An 18,008-nucleotide genomic window follows, 5' to 3' on the forward strand; every position below is an offset into this window, starting at 1 on the left:
GCCTACCCCACTGCTTGCACCCACCTCGCTCAGCTGTTGCAGCTATCTCTTTCGCACCTCTAAACGCGAAACGTGTCAACTCAACGTCTTTGTTTTCCCCCTGAGTTTTCCTTAATTTTGGCCATTAACCAGACGATATGGTGGACGATAGCACCCGGAAAACGCTAAGCAACATTCCCCTTCTACAGATTCGCGCTGGGCCTCGAGAAAAGGATGTGTGGGTGCAGCGACTGAAGGAGGAGTACCAGGCTTTAATTAAGGTTTGCAGATTCGTATTAAGAAGTGACCACTTTAAAGATTCCGCTTACCAACCCACACCCACAGTACGTAGAGAATAACAAACAATCTGGCAGCGACTGGTTCCGACTGGAGTCCAACAAGGAGGGCACCAAGTGGTTCGGCAAGTGCTGGTACATGCACAATCTGCTCAAGTACGAATTCGATGTGGAGTTCGACATTCCAGTGACATATCCAACCACCGCGCCGGAGATTGCTCTACCAGAACTTGATGGCAAGACGGCGAAGATGTACCGTGGAGGCAAAATTTGTCTGACGGATCACTTTAAGCCATTGTGGGCCAGGAATGTGCCAAAGTTTGGTATCGCCCATGCCATGGCACTGGGTGTAAGTATTTTTTCCATTCGTTTTTTATAACTGATCTCTTATTGTAAACTCGTTCCTCACAGCTTGCTCCGTGGCTGGCCGTGGAGATTCCAGACCTCATCGAAAAGGGCATTATTACGTACAAGGAAAAGTAGATAACTAAAGTAGAGGAAATTACTGGCAACAAAAACATGAACAAAGTTAAATATGAAAGTCATTTATCTTTGCGTTTATTAGTCAAAAGTCAAATTGGAAAAGATCATTTCTGCGTTCCTCCATCGTCGCGTAACCTAGGTGTCTAAGTGGTAAGAATTTCATTTGGTTGATTCAGTTTGATCAGTGAGCTTGCTTCTTGTCACTCCCCTAGTTCATCTGATTGTGGTTGTTGTTGCGCTGCGAGGACTGGCGCCATGCGTCGGACCAAATTGAGCTGGGCGAGGTGAAGGGGTCGTACTGCGTGGGCAGGCTCTCGCCGGGAACTGCAGACCCAGTTCCAGGTGCCGCTCCCGCAGAGCCGGGTTCTTGTGCAAGATTGTGCGTTTGCCGTGCGTTTTGCTCCAGTCCTGGTGGAGGTCGTATCACACCCAAGCCGGGTGCAGCTTCTGGCCAGGAGGAATAACCTAGCGGCGTCCAGTTGGTGGCCCAATTGCTCGGCTCCATACTCGCAAAAAGCTTTTCCTGTTGCCTCTGCTGGATCTCAATTTTCTGTGCCTGCTGAAGAAGTAACTGTTGCTGCATGATCAATTCGCTGCGCTCCCACTGCTGCCTTTCTCGCTCCCGTTGTTCATAGATAGCTTTAAAAAAAAGAGTAGAAGTCCATTAGCAGCTGGAAATGGCTTATTGCCCCAAGTTACTTACTATCTGCTGTTGGAAAATCAACTTCTCCGTTAGCAAATAACGAATTATTGGCCGTAGCTGACAAAGGTTCCCACAACGACGACATCATCGGCGGTGTTGGGTTTTTGCGGCTGTCTCCTATCGATCCTAGATCACTCGAGGACGAACCCTGACCCCAAACCAAACCGTTGCTAGTGGGCGCAAATTGCTGAGTCTGGAGCGCATCTCGGAACGAGACGCCACTGCTTGTCTCCCAAGGCGTGCTGATGCATTTTAGAGCGTCCGGCGAAGCTGGTGGTGAGGCGCTGTTCGTGGTCTGCCCGAAGTTCAGCTTCTGGCGCTGCTTTCGCTCTGGTTTTTTAAATCCCACTCCAGCACCAGAGCCATTCGTCAGCTTTTGTTCCTTACGCCGTTCCCTTTCACGCTCCCTCCCCGGTGTCTTGCCCATTTTCTTGGCTGAGCCATTCTGCTCCTTCAGCACGCGAGGTTCTGGTGCCTTGTTTGGCTTCGGCGATATGTTTTCCTGTTGTGGGGGGCTCGACTTGGCCAACGGTTTTTCGTATTGCTCTACTACAGGAGTCGAGGGTTCCGGCTTAGGTTTGGATGGCACAGGAGCCACTGCAGAGGTAGGCTTAACTTTCTTTTGAGGTCTAACTGGAACTTGGGCGGCAGCTGCCTGAGGCGATGGCGTTGAAGATTTTTTCACGGGTTTTGGTTCCGGTGGCGGAGCGGCGGCAACAGCAGCAGGAGGAGGAGTGACTGGAGTGCTAGCCACCGTCTTTGGTTTCGATTTTTGCAGGTGCTTACTCAGCGCATTCATATCCATGTTCCACGGCGACCAAGAGGACTTGGATGACTTAGACTTAGATGTCGCGTTTAGGACAGTTCGCTTCCGGAGTTCTTTAAGTTGACCATTTCTGGCCTTCTGCTGCTGCTGCACTGCTTCCGCTTTAGCAGCCGCTTCCTCCGCTTGTAGCTTCACAATATTTCGTAGATTAAAGGTGGGCTGCAGAGGTCCCTTATTCCTGGCCGCATCGTAGGCGCTCTGCTGAGTCATAATAGCTTTTGCGTCAAAAACAGCAGCCACCAGGACCAGTCCAAAGCTGGCCAGTAGTACAACAAGAGCAGCGTTTTTAAGGGAGGACTCCCATGCAGGTCTCACCAAGTGGGAGGCGCACAGTTCTACACTTTCAGCGGGCAATTGTGCGAGGAGGACATAGCTAATGTCGTAGGTAAGGTTCGTGAGCAGCGTTAGTGAACGTTTGACTCTCGAGGAAGTAAAGTCCGTGCTGAAGGAAATCTCCACTTTGCGAGTTTCGTTCTCTCCGAGATCAAAACCCTCACAGTCCATCACTTTGAAGCCAAAGTCCTCGCAGGGCAGAGATCCAATTAGGAAGCCTTCGATCCTCATGGGAATTATACCCGAGTTGCGAGCCGTGAAGCTTCTTGTGGCCACCACTGCTCCATTGCCAGCTTCGCAGCCCTGGAACTGGTCGGTGGTCATCTCGAAGAGCAACGGCGAGGCAGATCCCGGACGACGATTTCCGAAACGGAACTGCGACTGCACGGCACGGGCCTGCAGCCATACGGCTTCGTAAAGAGTAAGATTACTTCTCACGTGCAGCAGCGTGCAGTACTTCTCTGGCAGCTGAGCACTAAAGGTGATGGGAATGTTCAAACTAGAACCTCCTGGAAGCAGGATGGGATCCCCGGCATTTGGCAGGGAAAATACCTCCCTATCCGTCAGATAGCAACTCGTGGAGCTCACGTCGATCACTTCGTGCGGTAGGGAAAGCTGCGTACGGCGGGCGAAGACCGGATCCGATAGGTAATAGTCAAGCACAATCGGATTTTGCGAGGGGTTTGAAAGCGTGATCCATTGGCGCTGCACCTGGCCAACCTCTATAGCTGGCGTTGGCGGGATCGGCTGAAACTGAACTAGCTTGGGCCACTCTATTGGAATTGAAAAGTCCAGCTCCAGCGGTGGCAACTCGTCGCTGTGCAGCGTGAGCGACACTGAAGACATTTGGCGGCGCAGCTTCCTGAAGAGCTCTGTGCGCTGCCTCAACTCCACTCCGTCATAGAGGAGATTATTGTTGATAACGCCGCCGTTTCCATCGCCCCCTCCAGGAACGCTGGGAAAGATGGCTTGGTCATTCGTAGACTCCTTAATGTAGCACTGATCTCGACACACAGCCGCCGGTTCAAAATAGATTCGACCCACCTTGGTCAGCGTCTGCGGAGCGATCGTAGTGCCCTTGGCATTAAAATCCTTAAAGCGCAGGCCCACCGGAAGGGCAAAGGATATGCTTTTCACGTGCACTGACTGCGTGAAGCTAGAGCGGATGCTTAGCACGGCGCTGCACATTTTGCCAGGAAAGCAGTTCTTGAAGTTGAGCTGCTCCTGCTCAATCTCCAACTGCCCCACGGAGGCCTCGAACTTAACACGCACGCGAATCACCTCGTGCGGCGTCCAAACCTTGAGGGTCCCAAACGTTGCTTCCGCCTCGTACGTTTGGATGGCCACCTTGAATACGGCGCTGTCACCGGCTCCGAGTTCAGTGCATAAGCGCCAAAACTGGGTAATGTTCCCCATGTTAATCGGCTCCTCCGACGACCGACAGCCAAGGAAGGTGCTCCGCGAGTAGACGGTCTTTGGGTGCTTGAAATACCAGTTGCTGATCTTTACAGGCGTCGGATTATCGTTTCGCAGAATCACATAGCCGTCATGCGACATCTCGGCGAATGGCACAGTCCCTAGATCTAGCTCTAGGTTGTATGCCTCTTCCTCCTTCGGAAGAAGTTTAAGCACAAATGGCTGCGTGGACACATGTAGAAGTCCACTGCATGAGACCAGGGGAATATTGAAAACCGTGACGTTCGTCTCGATCCTCAGAAAGGATTTGAAGGGCACCTGTTCGTTTAGCAGATTCAGGCGCAAAAGCTCCACGGACTCGCCTGGCTGCAATAGTATCCTGCGATCGCCCACTAGTTCCACCTCCAAAATGGATTCGTCTACGGGATCGCTGAGACTGACGTTGAACAGGACGAGAGGCATTTCAAAGCTGTTGCGCACCACCAGTGACCGCTTCCTCTCCAGCGGTGGGCCATCTCCGCCTTCTGCAGAGTTCGTCACAAACTTTGTGACATTTACGTCGAAGTGGAGTCCTCCTTGAAAGATTTCCGCTCGCACCAGCACCGTGAATGGCTGATCCGTTTCCAGACTGGAACTGGACTGGTTACTGCTTATCACTAGCAAATCATTAATGGGCTCGCTGCCTTCAAACAGCCTGGGATCCAACACAATGGTCGTTTTGTTGGAGTCGAACGAAAGCCCAGGAATCTGGCGCAGGTATCTGCCGAATAGCAAGCTACTCTCGTCGTTCCGAACATCCAGTTTGAACTGCAAGGCATCCGGAGAATTTAAGGTAGCCACACGGCCAAAGTCTGCCAGCGGATTGCGGGCGTAGGGCGTATGTCGTGGCAAAATTTCGAACTCGACGGGGATAACCAGGATATTCTCCAGGTCAAGATCCAGTTCCTGCTCGGAGATCTTGATGCGGATGTAGGCGCTGTGGTTGCCAGCGGTGCGGCCGTGAAAGGAGATCCTGATGACCGGCTTCAAAGTGTGTGGCGGAATCTCCCACAGATTCTGTGGCCCTTCCGATCCGCCGCTGGGCAGCTCCAATTGGAACTCGCCGCCGCTGCTGTATATCTGTTCCGAGAAAGTGATGAAACCAGGAATAAACATTTTGCAAAAGTTCTTTTACCTCCAGTATCTGCAGCGGGTGCTCGTGCGGGTTGTACATGTGAATCTCTGGCGTGAGCGTCGCATTAATGGGTGCCTTGATCCCCACCAGTGGCTTCAGGCGGTACGGGCACTCACTGCCCTCCCCTCGCACCTCCAACTCGGCCTGGCCGAAGGAGGTGTGAATAAGCAGGTCGCCAGCAATGGCGCCCAGTTGCCTTGGTAGGAATACCACGCTGAATGTGGTATTGCCCTGGGGCGGCACTTCCCTGCTGCCGAGGAAGCTGCTATAGAAGGCGGGACTTGGGCCGGCCACGGCATTAAGCTGTAGCGTTCGGTTGGCGTGCTGATTGAACAGCGTCACCGTCTGGGAACGCGCCTGGCCGACGGACCACGTTCCAAAGTCTAGGCGGGACGGCACGAGCCGAAGGTCGCGCAGCAGTTCACCCAGGTCTTTGGCCGGCGGATCCTGGAGCCCCAAAAAGCCCTCCTGCAGCACCTTTTCGCCGTGGGCACCCAAGGAGAGGAGGCAGATGAGGACGAGCAGGAGGGGTTCTGCAAATAGCCGCTGAAGCGGTCTCAGCTGGACCTGTGTGTTCATGTTGTGTATTCCCGTGTGTTTGTGTGGGCGGCGGTATCGCGGCTCCGGCTGTCCACCTTCCTGTCCAGCTGCTAGTCGTTCGGGTTATCCTTAGCTATGCTTTATTAATATTATTTTTATAATATTATTATTATTTTATTATCGCTGTTTATTATCCAATATCGCTGGCTGCAAAGTAATCGATTTTAAACTTTTTGTAAAACATCGATTAAGATGTTGTGAATCGATGTTTTTTATAAAACTTCAAAATTGTTCAATTTAAAAATCAACACAAATCTATCTGTTTTTTTTGCATTATGCAATTTTTTTTTTTTTTTTAAGCACTGATAGATTTAGTTTCACCATATCGTGAACATATCATAACGTTAACATTAAGTTATTTGCATTTACATCTCATATTTGTAGCGCCATTAAATTGAAACATTCAAAGAGCATAAGCTAAATGTTTCAAATTAAAAATATTAATGCCATTATAAATTAAATCAACTGCTGCATAATAACTTTCAGTGTACTTTGCATTTACTACAAATAATTTTAGGGCATACTCCCAGTCGTTCTGTAACTGAGCAAAAAAGTATGCAACAAATAATACACTTCCAAAAAATATATCGTCATGTATCCGGTGAAAGAGTTATCGCACTTCACACATCGTTCCACATCGCCATCACTAAGAAGAAAACGACAACCAAAAGAAAGTTGCAGTTTAGTTTACGTGTTAAATTTAATCGCAGGTCGTGAAGCTGATATAATTAAAGTGAGTGCCTTCGACGTTAACAAAGCCCTGTGGCTGCATCTACCCTCTACTTAATGAAGAACTGGCGGGAATGGCAAAAAAAAACATGACAAGAAGAGACTTCGCAAAGATCGCCTGAGTTGCTATACAACCGAACACACACACACATATGTATAATCAAATCTTGCAAAAAAATATTAATGCGAAATGTGTAAATGTTTTGCAATAAATAGTGGTGCAGATTTACGGCTCTTTTACCAACAAACGGTGATGCAACGGCCTTATTGATTTTACCCACTTTCACTTTAGCCCAGCGCCAGTTTTCGGTTTCGGCTTTAGTTTTAGTTTCACCAGACCCACCATTTAATTTCCATACGCATCAGTTAAAGGCATGAACTTCGTTTCCAGATGTAAATTAGACCCGTGTGTACTTGCAAAGTCATGAGCCCCTTAAAATGTGCTCTTTTTGAATTAGATTCAATGTATTTCCGATTTGCGAGCAGAACCCCTTGAGCTATTTAGGTTTACATTTTTATCGGAGAAAGTTTAGCCCTTCTATAATGTGACCCACTGTCTAACTTGGTTTTTGGTTGCAATGACATTTTTCAAACCGGTTCCGCGAAAAAAACGTTCCCCCACTCAATGGTCCAGGGCGTGATCCCGTTTTAGAGCCCTAATCTCCTGGGTAACTCGAGATCGAAAGAGCGGGAGAGCCATATATATCACCCGAAATTCTAAAGACCCGAAACCCGAAGCCGAAGCAGCGCTACGAAATCAAAATCAGAATACGCCTGTTGCTGTGGCTCATTTTCATGGCTGGTGCTGTCGCGCATTTGATTTCAGTTTACTCCCAGACTCGACGACGTGCAGGTTGACCAACTGTCAGGTTCCCCAGCACTGCTGAAAACCCAGCACGCACACTTAGAAACAAACTCGAAACCTATTGCACCTGCACACAGTCGTGCTCTCTAATCAATTCTAAGTAAATAAATCAAAGTTTGAAAGTACAGGCAAAGTCAAACGGTACGCGCGAAGCCCGAGAGCCTCCTCTATTCGTCTTTGAACAAGGCTTACGAAAACTATATATCTTTATTGATCTCTGTATTACAGCTCCAACATGTCGGCGAAAGCAATCACGGAGGCCTCTGGCAAGGACATCCTGAACCGCCATCTCAATACCCACGGCGCAGGCGCGGCCACCTGCCGCTTTGCCACAGTGAACGCCACGACAGACTGGTCCAAACTCGCCGTCGACCAGCCCTGGCTGCTGACCACGGTGAGTGCCATTTAAAAATAGCCGCGGAACTCGCAGATTGCGAGTCAGTCGATATGCAGGAACAACAATTGGGCCAGCGACAAACAAACGCTTGGCGGGATTGTCATTGAACTTGACCTCGCACGCTGCCGTCGGATGACTAATCGTGGCTCCTGATAAGCGCGGTTTTGGGCGCCAGACATACGAGTGGCTGGCTAGAAGCTGTGGAGTCAGCAAGCTCACCCCATGGCGCAATCGGTTTTTTATCAGATAGCCGGACTCCCAGCCGCAGGTCGCGTGGCATGGCGTGGTCACTGGCCGATTGGTTATCCGCAGGCGGATCAGGCTCACCTCATTTGCGAGCACGATAAGCGTGCGTGGAGCACTTTGGGAATCTCGATCACGCACCTATCTCTGATTGACCTTCCGATCGATAGTGGAAAGTTTAGCTGAAGCAAAGTACTTATCGTGAGGGTGACGCTTTATTATTGAGGTTGAGTGGGCTATTCAGGGAAATAATATGTTGTGTTTTTGCATGGGAACCCTATCGGCAGTTGAAATCTTATCTTAAAGTTCTTTGTTGATTTTCGAGGGAGCGTCTTGACATGTGAGTCTTATCTAAAAATTGTATGTGAGTCTTATCTAAAAATTGTATGCGGCTTAGTTTTAAAATTATCAATCGTATTTATTGTACGGGCTTAATTTGTCCTTTTGGTTATTGGTTATTCTGGGAAACTATAGCAAACGAATTTATTACTCAGAAAGTCGTATTTTTAAGTTATTTGTTTATTTTTGAGAAGAGGCTTTTTATTAGGTATTCCCTTAAAGTAGAAGTCGAAGAAATAATAATCTTATCTTAATCTCGGGGTCCTGAAATTAAACGTGAGATTCCCTATCAATTTGTAGAAAATGTACTTCAATTTTTATCTCTAGTTAACGAATTAATTATTTTGGGCAAACCACGTCGGTGCTTTTTCGCTGGTAGTTACCCACTTTAGTCAACATAGTCAGCAAATTCTTCGTGACTATATTTGCTAAAGAATACCCCCTGATAAGATGAAGTGCGATGGGTAAACACTTGGCAATAATCTCAACAAATAAAAGTCGCACAAAAGCAAAACAATGCACAGCGGTTTACTCAGGTGTTTCATATAAAAAAGCATACAAGTTTTTGATTCATATTGATTTAAAAATGTTGTTTATTTGTTTATTTGTGATACATATTTTACAAAACTACAACTTTAAAGTATCATATTTTAAATTGTAGTTAGCGTTTACCATAAAAGCAAACAAATACTTCGCAATGAAGACAGTTTTTTCGGCTATATTTACAATACAAAGCTGATCGCCTGACGACTCGGATGACTTTTTGTACTCGTTCTGTTTGCTCAATTTACACTCGTATGATCTTCTAATAAGCGTTTGAGATGTGTTTTTGTGTGTGCTCAAGTACAAGTTCGGGTAAGGGTACGAGCACTGGCATTGTCATTGCCAATGACGCGGGAACGACCCCTGGTGTTATCGGCTGATCTTGCCGACAGATGGCGATCGTTGGAACCGGCTTTTTGCTGACGCCGAGCTCAGCAGGCTAGAGTTCAACGATTTGTCTCCTTTTTTACCATATATTTAACACCCATTTAATTAACACTGTGCCTTCCTTTGTTGCAGCCACTGGTGGTAAAGCCTGATCAACTGATCAAGCGTCGTGGAAAGCTGGGATTGATTGGCGTAAAGAAAAACTTCGAGCAGGTTAAGCAATGGATTGGCGAGCGCCTCAACAAGGACCAGAAGATCGGCAATGCCGTGGGCAAGCTGCGCAACTTCATCATCGAGCCCTTTGTCCCGCATACGGATGTAAGTTGTCAACAGATTCAGAGCGTATCTTTTAATATTATATTAAACTAATTTAGGCCGAGGAGATGTACGTGTGCATTTACTCGCACCGCACTGCGGACACGATCCTGTTCTACCACCAGGGAGGCGTGGATATTGGCGATGTGGATGCCAAGGCCGTGAAGCTTGATGTGCCTGTGAACTCTACACTGTCGCTGGCCGACGTCAAGACCAAGCTATTAAAGGAGGTTAAGGATGCCGGCACCAAGGAGCGCATTGCAAAGTTCATCAGCGCCCTGTACACAACCTTCGTGGATCTGTACTTCACTTACCTAGAAATCAACCCTCTGGTGGTGACTGCCGACAATCTGTACATTTTGGATTTGGCGGCCAAGCTGGACTCGACCGCTGATTTCATCTGCCGTCCCAAGTGGGGCGAGATTGACTACCCACCTCCGTTCGGACGGGATGCCTATCCCGAGGAGGCCTACATCGCCGATCTGGACGCCAAGAGCGGGGCTTCCCTCAAACTGACGATCCTGAATCGTAATGGTCGCATCTGGACGATGGTGGCAGGCGGTGGAGCCAGTGTCATCTACTCGGACACAATCTGTGATCTGGGTGGAGCCTCGGAGCTGGCCAACTATGGAGAATACAGTGGAGCTCCTTCGGAGCAACAGACGTACGAGTACGCCAAAACGATCCTTAACCTCATGACCTCCTCGCCAAAGCATCCGGATGGCAAGGTGCTGATTACTGGAGGTGGCATTGCCAACTTTACGAATGTTGCGGCGACCTTCCAAGGTGAGCTAGTGCAGTCTTATCTTATCGGTCATCGATCTTAATGTTTATATTCCTCGGTGCAGGTATCATCACCGCCCTGCGCGAGTTTCAGCCCAAGCTGGCCGAACACAATGTATCGATCTTTGTGCGACGTGCCGGACCCAACTACCAGGAAGGTCTCCGAAAGATGCGAGACTTTGGTAGCACCCTGGGAATCCCACTGCACGTTTTCGGACCCGAGACCCACATGACCGCCATTTGTGGAATGGCGCTGGGCAAGCGACCCATTCCCCAAACGGCCAGCGTGGAGTTTTCTACGGCCAACTTCCTTCTGCCCGGCGGTCAGCAGGCACAAGCGGACCTCAAGGCTTCCATTGAAGCCACCGAAGCACTGGGCTCCGGTTCCGGTAAGTAAAGTGGCATGGATTGTGAAGTAGCTGGCTGTTAAATGAGTTTGTGTGCTGCTAACCCGGGATATCACTAATCCATTTTAGCTGTTTGTATCCCTGCAATGGACTGCAATACATCGATCGTCCTCACTTATTTGATCTCTTTCTCTCTCTTTTCTCTCTCTGTATTTGTATGTTTGCATTGCTCGCGTTCGACTACAACGACAACCCCACTTGTCGCCACACTCACCAAAAAAATTATAAAAAAATACACATAAAACCACCACCAAATTAATACCTCTACCAATTTGAAATGCTCGTTTGGCCAACCGATTTGCACCCGATCCGATCCGATTCCACTTGATCTGATCTTTCATAACCCCGACTTCGTGTAATGTGTGTTTTGTGTCTCGTCCTGGTTTGTCAATCTTCTACACGTCCTGATCTCGCTTTCTGCTCCTCCATCATCATACAATCGATCCCCGATATCGATCTCGCCTCTCGACTCGTTCCATTTGGGATAGCCCTGAGCCCGACCGCAGCTAAACCGATTAAACTACCACCTATCTCAGCAGATGAGGGCGACAGCGCGGGCGTCGCTGGTGCCACTCGCAACGGATCGAGTCTGAACCGAAAGTTCTTCTCAAACACCACCAAGGCGATTGTGTGGGGCATGCAGCAGAGGGCAGTCCAGTCGATGCTCGACTTTGATTTTATCTGCAGGTGAGTTTCAGTGAGGTTTGAGTAAAGGCTCTCAAAATTTTTTCAGTTTCCGGTCAAGAGTTTTAATTAATCGTTTTCTTTTAGACGCGATGAGCCCTCTGTGGTGGCAATGGTTTATCCCTTCACTGGCGACCACAAGCAGAAGTACTACTGGGGTCACAAGGAGATCCTCATTCCCGTCTACAAAAAGATGTCCGATGCCATCCATAAGCACAAGGAGGTCGACGTCATGGTCAACTTTGCTTCCATGCGCAGCGCTTACGAGTCGACGCTTGAGGTGCTCGAGTTCCCCCAGATTCGCACCGTGGCCATCATCGCCGAGGGCATTCCGGAGAACATGACCCGCAAGCTTATTATTGAGGCGGATAAGAAGGGAGTTGCTATTATTGGACCCGCTACTGTGGGAGGAGTTAAGCCCGGTTGCTTCAAGATCGGCAACACCGGAGGTATGCTAGACAACATCCTGCACTCGAAACTTTACCGTCCAGGCAGTGTGGCGTATGTTTCCCGATCCGGAGGAATGTCCAACGAGCTGAACAACATCATCTCGAAGGCCACCGACGGTGTGATTGAGGGAATTGCCATCGGCGGTGATCGTTACCCGGGCTCAACCTTCATGGATCACATCCTTCGCTACCAGGCTGATCCGGAGACTAAGCTGATCGTTCTGCTCGGAGAAGTTGGTGGCACCGAGGAATACGACGTATGCGCCGCTCTGAAGGACGGTCGCATCACCAAGCCACTGGTGGCATGGTGCATTGGTACCTGCGCCAGTATGTTTACTTCCGAAGTCCAGTTTGGGCACGCCGGATCCTGTGCGAACTCCGATCGCGAGACGGCCACAGCTAAGAATAAGGGCCTGCGGGATGCCGGCGCCTATGTTCCGGACTCGTTCGACACCCTGGGCGAGCTTATCCACCACGTGTACGGTGAGCTGGTAAAGACTGGCCGCGTGGTGCCAAAGGAAGAGGTGCCGCCACCGACCGTACCCATGGACTACTCGTGGGCTCGAGAGTTGGGTCTTATCCGCAAGCCGGCATCGTTCATGACGTCCATCTGTGACGAGCGTGGCCAGGAACTGATCTATGCAGGAATGCCCATCAGCGAGGTTCTCAGTAAGGACGTCGGCATCGGTGGTGTCATCTCGCTGCTCTGGTTCCAGCGATGCTTACCTTCCTACGTGTGCAAGTTCTTCGAGATGTGCCTGATGGTCACTGCGGATCACGGACCCGCAGTTTCCGGAGCTCACAACACCATCGTGTGTGCTCGTGCGGGCAAGGACTTGGTGTCCTCAGTCGTCAGTGGTCTGCTGACCATCGTAAGTTAATGGTACTAAGTATATTAAAAACAATTAACAACATTTTGTATGTGCCTTCTAGGGCGATCGCTTTGGAGGTGCTCTGGATGGATCCGCGCGACAGTTTTCGGAGGCGTACGATACCAACCTGCATCCCATGGAGTTCGTGAATAAGATGCGAAAGGAGGGCAAGCTTATCCTGGGTATTGGCCACCGAGTTAAGTCCATCAACAACCCAGATGTTCGCGTCAAGATCATTAAGGAGTTCGTGCTCGAGAACTTTCCTGCGTGCCCGCTCCTTAAATACGCCCTGGAGGTCGAAAAGATCACGACCAACAAGAAGCCGAATCTTATCCTCAATGTGGACGGTGTGATAGCTACCGCATTCGTGGACATGCTCCGCAACAGCGGATCATTTACCAGGTGAGCGAAGGACTGTGCCAGTACTTGAGACTCAATAGCTAACCGAAATTTTTTTGATTTTCAGTGAGGAAGCACAGGAGTACATCAATGTGGGCGCCATTAACTCGCTGTTCGTGCTGGGCCGCAGCATAGGATTTATTGGCCACTATATGGACCAAAAACGTCTCAAGCAGGGCCTGTACCGCCACCCGTGGGACGACATCTCCTACGTCATTCCCGAGCAGTACAACTAGGCGGGCAAATGGAGCCGCGACGATGTTATATATTTACGTATATACAAGCATATATATTATTCGGAAGTTGTTGTAGTTAAGCACAGATGTATGATGTTAGGCAAGGAGGTCACCCACTCCACTGGCTGGAAGAACCTATCCCGGTCTATCCGCGCATGTGCCTCTCCCCAGTCACCCTTCCCCTCTCACTTAACCTGCATTTAAAGTTCTTAAGTTACCATCATTACCTTCGTTGTTTTTGTAAGTCGTGTGTGCCTCGGAGCCGTAGGAGTTTTGGAATCTGGACCTTAGTGAAATCAAGTGCTCCGAGCCGCACAACACAACAGTACCCAGCATAACACTATTTGATACTTTTATACTTTAGTTTGGATGCTCACAATTGTCTAGACAACAAGAGAATAAATTGTTGCAAAAGCTTAGTTTTATTTTGATACCCCTTTTACTGCTTATTATTTGAATCCCACGCTCCCTTTGCCAGCATCTCGAAGAGAATCGGACACTGCACTAGTTCCTGCTGCACTGAAGCACATTTATTTATAAACAATTACACGAATATATTTACAATGCACAAAAACTGGGCGGCGTCCTTGAGGAAATGCAATTTGCCTCGCAGGGCCTGTCGCCTTGAGAAATTCACCGCAATTAAATCGCACAAATGCTTTGACTAAACTAAACCCGTGAATTGTCTTTTGTCTCTAGCAGTTTAATTTGCTGAATATTTAACAATTTGAAAACGCACACACAACTAAGCGTAGAATCTCATTAAAACCAGGAACCCCGTTACCACTAGCCCGACTCGGCAGGTGGCTCTTATCTCATGCGGCGCATCTTTCGCTCCATTTTTTTTGTTTTTTCTCGTCTACCTCGGGATTCTCGTCCTGAGCGTTGCGCTGCGACAGCCAAGGCTGTATGACAGAGCCCCAGAGCATCCAGCCAGCTCGGATGGGCGCCAGAAGCAGGACCAGCCAGAAGTAATTGGAGATAAGCGCAAGCAGCAAAGTGCCGGAGGTAAGGATTATCAGGTCCTTGACGTTTCTGAAAAGGTAAATTTGATTAGGAATGGGGGCCAAAGACTTTCGAAAGGGCAATTACTCCGCAATGCCGCCCTCCATGTTCAAATCGTTGCCAGAGTCCACTAGAGCTCCGCTTTCAGAGTATTTCGCCTTCGACATGAATGCCATAAACTGGTAGGAGCTGCCAAGTATCAGCAAGGCCAGGATGTGCATAAACTTAAAGGAATGTTCATTAGAAAATGTACTTCAGAAGTCCGCTTCGAATGACTTACCACCGACGTTTTTGTTACTTCAAAGACCAGAAAACCAAGCAGCAAAGCGGGTGCAGCACATCCAATGGCCATGTTCCGGTAGAAAGCCAGTGTCGTCTTGTTTTCCTCTACGATTTGCTTGGCGCCCTTTGTGCCCTGTTTACCCTTTTGTTGGGGCTGTAAGTGAATAAACGATGTTTTTTTATCCTCGAAAGTTTTGTTCTTGTGCTGAGTATATTTACAGCCATGGTGAAATCGCAATTTGTGTGTCAGGAATTTTGAAAACTAGAATCGAATCCACTTTTTACGTGGCGAGAAATCTTTTGCAAAACAAGAGTGTTGAAGAACGCCCGCCTGATATGGAAACAGTGTTGAGAATGTGATTTCTTCTCTTTGACATGGGTGGAGATATAGTTGGACTTTGTAAAACAAATATTAAGCCCTTTTGAAAAAGATTGGGAAATGATTTTTTTTTCTAATAAAACATATAATAATTTTGAATACCCCTACCAATTTCTGCTTCTACGCCATTGCGAAAGTATTTTTCAAAAAGAAAGTCTTGCCAGTCACAGCGAATAGCGCAACAGCTGTTTGCCCCCAGCACAACACTCGACCTTTGGATTTTGGATTTCTTTCATTTTAAATTTAAACAAGCAGCACAACTAGCTGTTAGTTTACATCATGAATATGGACCGGTTGGTGCAGTTAAACAACCAGGCAGGCGGTCGGGACAAGATTGCCCGGCTCATTCAGTATGCGTCGCGGGCGATGTGGGACTCCCTGGAGGCCGCCAATTCCAGTCCCGCGCTGGTGGATAACTTTAAGACGATCGAATACATCCTGAGTACCTTCCGGAAGTGTAAGTATTCCTTTCCTGCACACGACACCCAACTGATTCCTCCCGTTTTCAGTGCTACGCTTTGGCAAGTGCGTGGATGTATTTTACGGTACCCTGAAAACTATCCACCATCCGGACCTCACAATCCGGGTGACGCTTACCCTCAGTAAACTGTCACAGTCGCTGTTTCTGTTTGCCGACCACTTCCTCTGGTTGGCTCGAACTGGACTGACGGCGGTGAACGCCAAGCGGTGGTCCAACATAGCCAACAAATACTGGCTCTTTTCGATCATCATGAACCTGTGCCGGGATTTTTACGAGATCCTAAGGGTTCTGGACCTGCATCGATCAAGCTGTAAGGGCGGAATCTCTCGCTGCCGTATTCCTACGAGCATCAACTCGCCGGAGGACTTTAAGCGCCTTGCTTTGCAATCATTTGTGCTGATGCAGGGGCACAAGGACATTGTTGTGGACACAGTGAAAAATGTGTGCGACTTCTTTATTCCCCTGACAGCGCTTGGCTACACAAGTCTCACGCCTCGGACAATAGGTCTCCTGGGAGCGATTTCGTCATTGGCCGGTCTCTGGGCTTTGCTAGAACCGCGGGCCAAGCTAACGCCTGCATAACACCTGATATTGGCAGCCTTGTAGATAGGGCCCCCATTTCCTTGTATCTATTTTAATTGTTGTACTGTATATGTATTTGTGATTGGATTAAGTTGAAAGATAAACGAAACGAACGATTTTATGAAGCCCCACCTTGCACTCATTTCCCCTTGTAAGCGTTCCGGGCCGAATGGCAAACAGCTGGTGCCATTTCTGTCGCTGCGAATGACACATTTCTACGGATGTGTTTTTTTTGTTTAGTGTGCCCTTTATCAAACGCCTTTTGGCTAATGGTCCGCAGTCCGGTGGCGTTATCAGGAATTTGACGAGGCCGATGCGTCACCCGTGCGTGGGCAGCATCTGGACACCATGAACTACTCCTATTCAGCGCTGTCGCCTGGGGGCGGAGGATTCGGTGGCGTCGACCAGCACAACCGATGTTGCGGGAACAGGGCTTGGTGCGTCAAGGACATCTGCGGCATTGTCTGCGTGGTAATGACCTGGCTTCTCATCCTATTTGCGGAGTTCGTGGTCATGCGTCTAATTCTTCTGCCCAGCAACTACGCGGTCTTCAGCACCATCAACATGATAATATTCCAGGCACTAGCCTTTCTTGCATTTGCCTCGCACATACGCACAATGTTGTCGGATCCGGTGAGTGGAAGCGTTATCCGTAAAATAAACCGACTGAAGTTACAATTAAATTTATTTATAGGGCGCAGTACCTCGAGGAAATGCCACTAAGGAGATGATAGAGCAAATGGGCTATCGTGAGGGTCAGATGTTCTACAAGTGCCCTAAGTGTTGCAGTATCAAGCCGGAGCGAGCTCATCACTGCTCCGTTTGCCAACGATGCATTCGTAAGATGGACCACCACTGTCCGTGGGTCAACAATTGCGTGGGCGAGAATAATCAAAAGTACTTTGTGCTCTTTACCGTAAGTGCAGTGCTCTTACTAATCTAGCCTCCCGGTTAATTGCTTGTTCACTCCCTAGTTTTACATAGCTTCGATCTCTGTGCACACACTCTTCCTGGTGCTCACCCAGTTCGCGGAGTGCGTAAAAAACGACTGGCGCACCTGCTCGCCGTACTCTCCGCCGGCCACTATTTTCCTGTTGCTCTTTCTCACCTTCGAGGGCCTCATGTTCGGTATATTTACCATAATCATGCTGGCCACTCAGCTGACGGCCATCCTAAACGATCAGACGGTGGGTGCCTTGCTGCCTCTCTGCTTGGGATTCTCCGAATAACTTTCTCACCAAAATCTCTCATCAACAGGGCATCGAGCAGCTGAAGAAAGAGGAGGCCCGCTGGGCCAAAAAATCGCGCCTCAAGAGCATCCAGTCGGTGTTCGGACGCTTTTCGCTGGCTTGGTTTTCGCCATTCACGGAACCGTCTTGTCGCACAAGATTCAACTCGCACTTCTACTCGGTCTGAGAAAAGGAACCGGAATATGGATTAACTTAATCGAACAATACTAACTAACAAACGTACAAGGGCAACAAGTTGCCGCCACTTGTTGCACCGCTGAGTGCAATTTTGTATTTTGCAATTGCTATTTTTCGATCAATTGTCAACTATATTTACTACCAATCATATGTGTGTGTGTTAAGGCCCAAGCAAAAGGATAAATGTTTATTGCCTTAGCCAGGTGGAGATTTGTACTTACCTGAGAGACCTACTAAATGTTTTGTGTTTATTTATTATTGGGTGAGAGTCCGAACGTCAGAAGACATGCGCGGCATCTCTGATCATCATCTTCAGGAGAGCTCTCTCCGGTCTGGGGGCAGCCAAAATTATCCGACATCCGACATGGACAGGCGAGGCTGTTGCTGATCTGTC

General features: G+C 48.7%; 6 protein-coding genes across 9 annotated transcripts; 4 read left to right on the plus strand and 2 right to left on the minus strand.

Moving 5' to 3' along the window:
• The first annotated feature begins 43 nt into the window (after positions 1 to 43).
• LOC108093931 (ubiquitin-fold modifier-conjugating enzyme 1) lies at positions 44 to 820 on the plus strand. Its single transcript, XM_017194308.2, has 3 exons — positions 44 to 260; positions 325 to 624; positions 687 to 820. Exons 1-3 carry the CDS (start codon positions 138 to 140, stop codon positions 756 to 758), a joined length of 495 nt encoding a protein of 164 aa, XP_017049797.1. The 5' UTR covers positions 44 to 137; the 3' UTR covers positions 759 to 820.
• LOC108093929 (transmembrane protein 131 homolog) lies at positions 810 to 5,962 on the minus strand. The gene is made up of 3 exons (XM_017194307.1): positions 5,211 to 5,962; positions 1,462 to 5,155; positions 810 to 1,397 (listed from the first exon to the last, which is right to left on the minus strand). Exons 1-3 carry the CDS (start codon positions 5,787 to 5,789, stop codon positions 967 to 969), a joined length of 4,704 nt encoding a protein of 1,567 aa, XP_017049796.1. The 5' UTR covers positions 5,790 to 5,962; the 3' UTR covers positions 810 to 966.
• A 473-nt stretch (positions 5,963 to 6,435) lies between these two features.
• LOC108093827 (ATP-citrate synthase) lies at positions 6,436 to 13,877 on the plus strand. 4 transcript variants are annotated; one of them, XM_017194154.1, is made up of 9 exons: positions 6,436 to 6,543; positions 7,633 to 7,798; positions 9,446 to 9,631; positions 9,688 to 10,414; positions 10,477 to 10,800; positions 11,307 to 11,505; positions 11,590 to 12,823; positions 12,885 to 13,225; positions 13,290 to 13,877. In XM_017194154.1, the coding sequence occupies exons 2-9, from the start codon at positions 7,640 to 7,642 to the stop codon at positions 13,456 to 13,458; spliced, it is 3,339 nt and encodes a 1,112-aa protein (XP_017049643.1). In that variant the 5' UTR covers positions 6,436 to 6,543; positions 7,633 to 7,639; the 3' UTR covers positions 13,459 to 13,877. The 4 variants fall into 4 exon arrangements, with proteins under 4 accessions (XP_017049643.1, XP_017049644.1, XP_043063948.1 ...); XM_017194155.2 differs by lacking the exon at positions 6,436 to 6,543 and adding an exon at positions 7,371 to 7,545; XM_043208013.1 differs by lacking the exon at positions 6,436 to 6,543 and adding an exon at positions 7,371 to 7,545 and having other exon boundaries at positions 11,355 to 11,505.
• A 263-nt stretch (positions 13,878 to 14,140) lies between these two features.
• LOC108093830 (transmembrane protein 208) lies at positions 14,141 to 15,100 on the minus strand. The gene is made up of 4 exons (XM_017194160.2): positions 14,965 to 15,100; positions 14,744 to 14,899; positions 14,551 to 14,687; positions 14,141 to 14,493 (listed from the first exon to the last, which is right to left on the minus strand). Exons 1-4 carry the CDS (start codon positions 14,968 to 14,970, stop codon positions 14,274 to 14,276), a joined length of 519 nt encoding a protein of 172 aa, XP_017049649.2. The 5' UTR covers positions 14,971 to 15,100; the 3' UTR covers positions 14,141 to 14,273.
• A 189-nt stretch (positions 15,101 to 15,289) lies between these two features.
• On the plus strand, positions 15,290 to 16,312 carry LOC108093829 (peroxisomal membrane protein 11B). Its single transcript, XM_017194159.2, has 2 exons — positions 15,290 to 15,581; positions 15,634 to 16,312. The coding sequence occupies exons 1-2, from the start codon at positions 15,404 to 15,406 to the stop codon at positions 16,185 to 16,187; spliced, it is 732 nt and encodes a 243-aa protein (XP_017049648.1). The 5' UTR covers positions 15,290 to 15,403; the 3' UTR covers positions 16,188 to 16,312.
• Positions 16,313 to 16,375: 63 nt separating this feature from the next.
• On the plus strand, positions 16,376 to 17,852 carry LOC108093828 (palmitoyltransferase ZDHHC3). Its single transcript, XM_017194158.2, has 4 exons — positions 16,376 to 16,820; positions 16,882 to 17,103; positions 17,162 to 17,374; positions 17,445 to 17,852. The coding sequence occupies exons 1-4, from the start codon at positions 16,536 to 16,538 to the stop codon at positions 17,601 to 17,603; spliced, it is 879 nt and encodes a 292-aa protein (XP_017049647.1). The 5' UTR covers positions 16,376 to 16,535; the 3' UTR covers positions 17,604 to 17,852.
• The last annotated feature ends 156 nt before the right edge of the window (positions 17,853 to 18,008 follow it).

This window comes from Drosophila ficusphila, unplaced genomic scaffold, assembly GCF_018152265.1.
Source record: "Drosophila ficusphila isolate 14025-0441.05 unplaced genomic scaffold, ASM1815226v1 contig_414, whole genome shotgun sequence".
NCBI classification, from domain to species: domain Eukaryota; kingdom Metazoa; phylum Arthropoda; class Insecta; order Diptera; family Drosophilidae; genus Drosophila; species Drosophila ficusphila.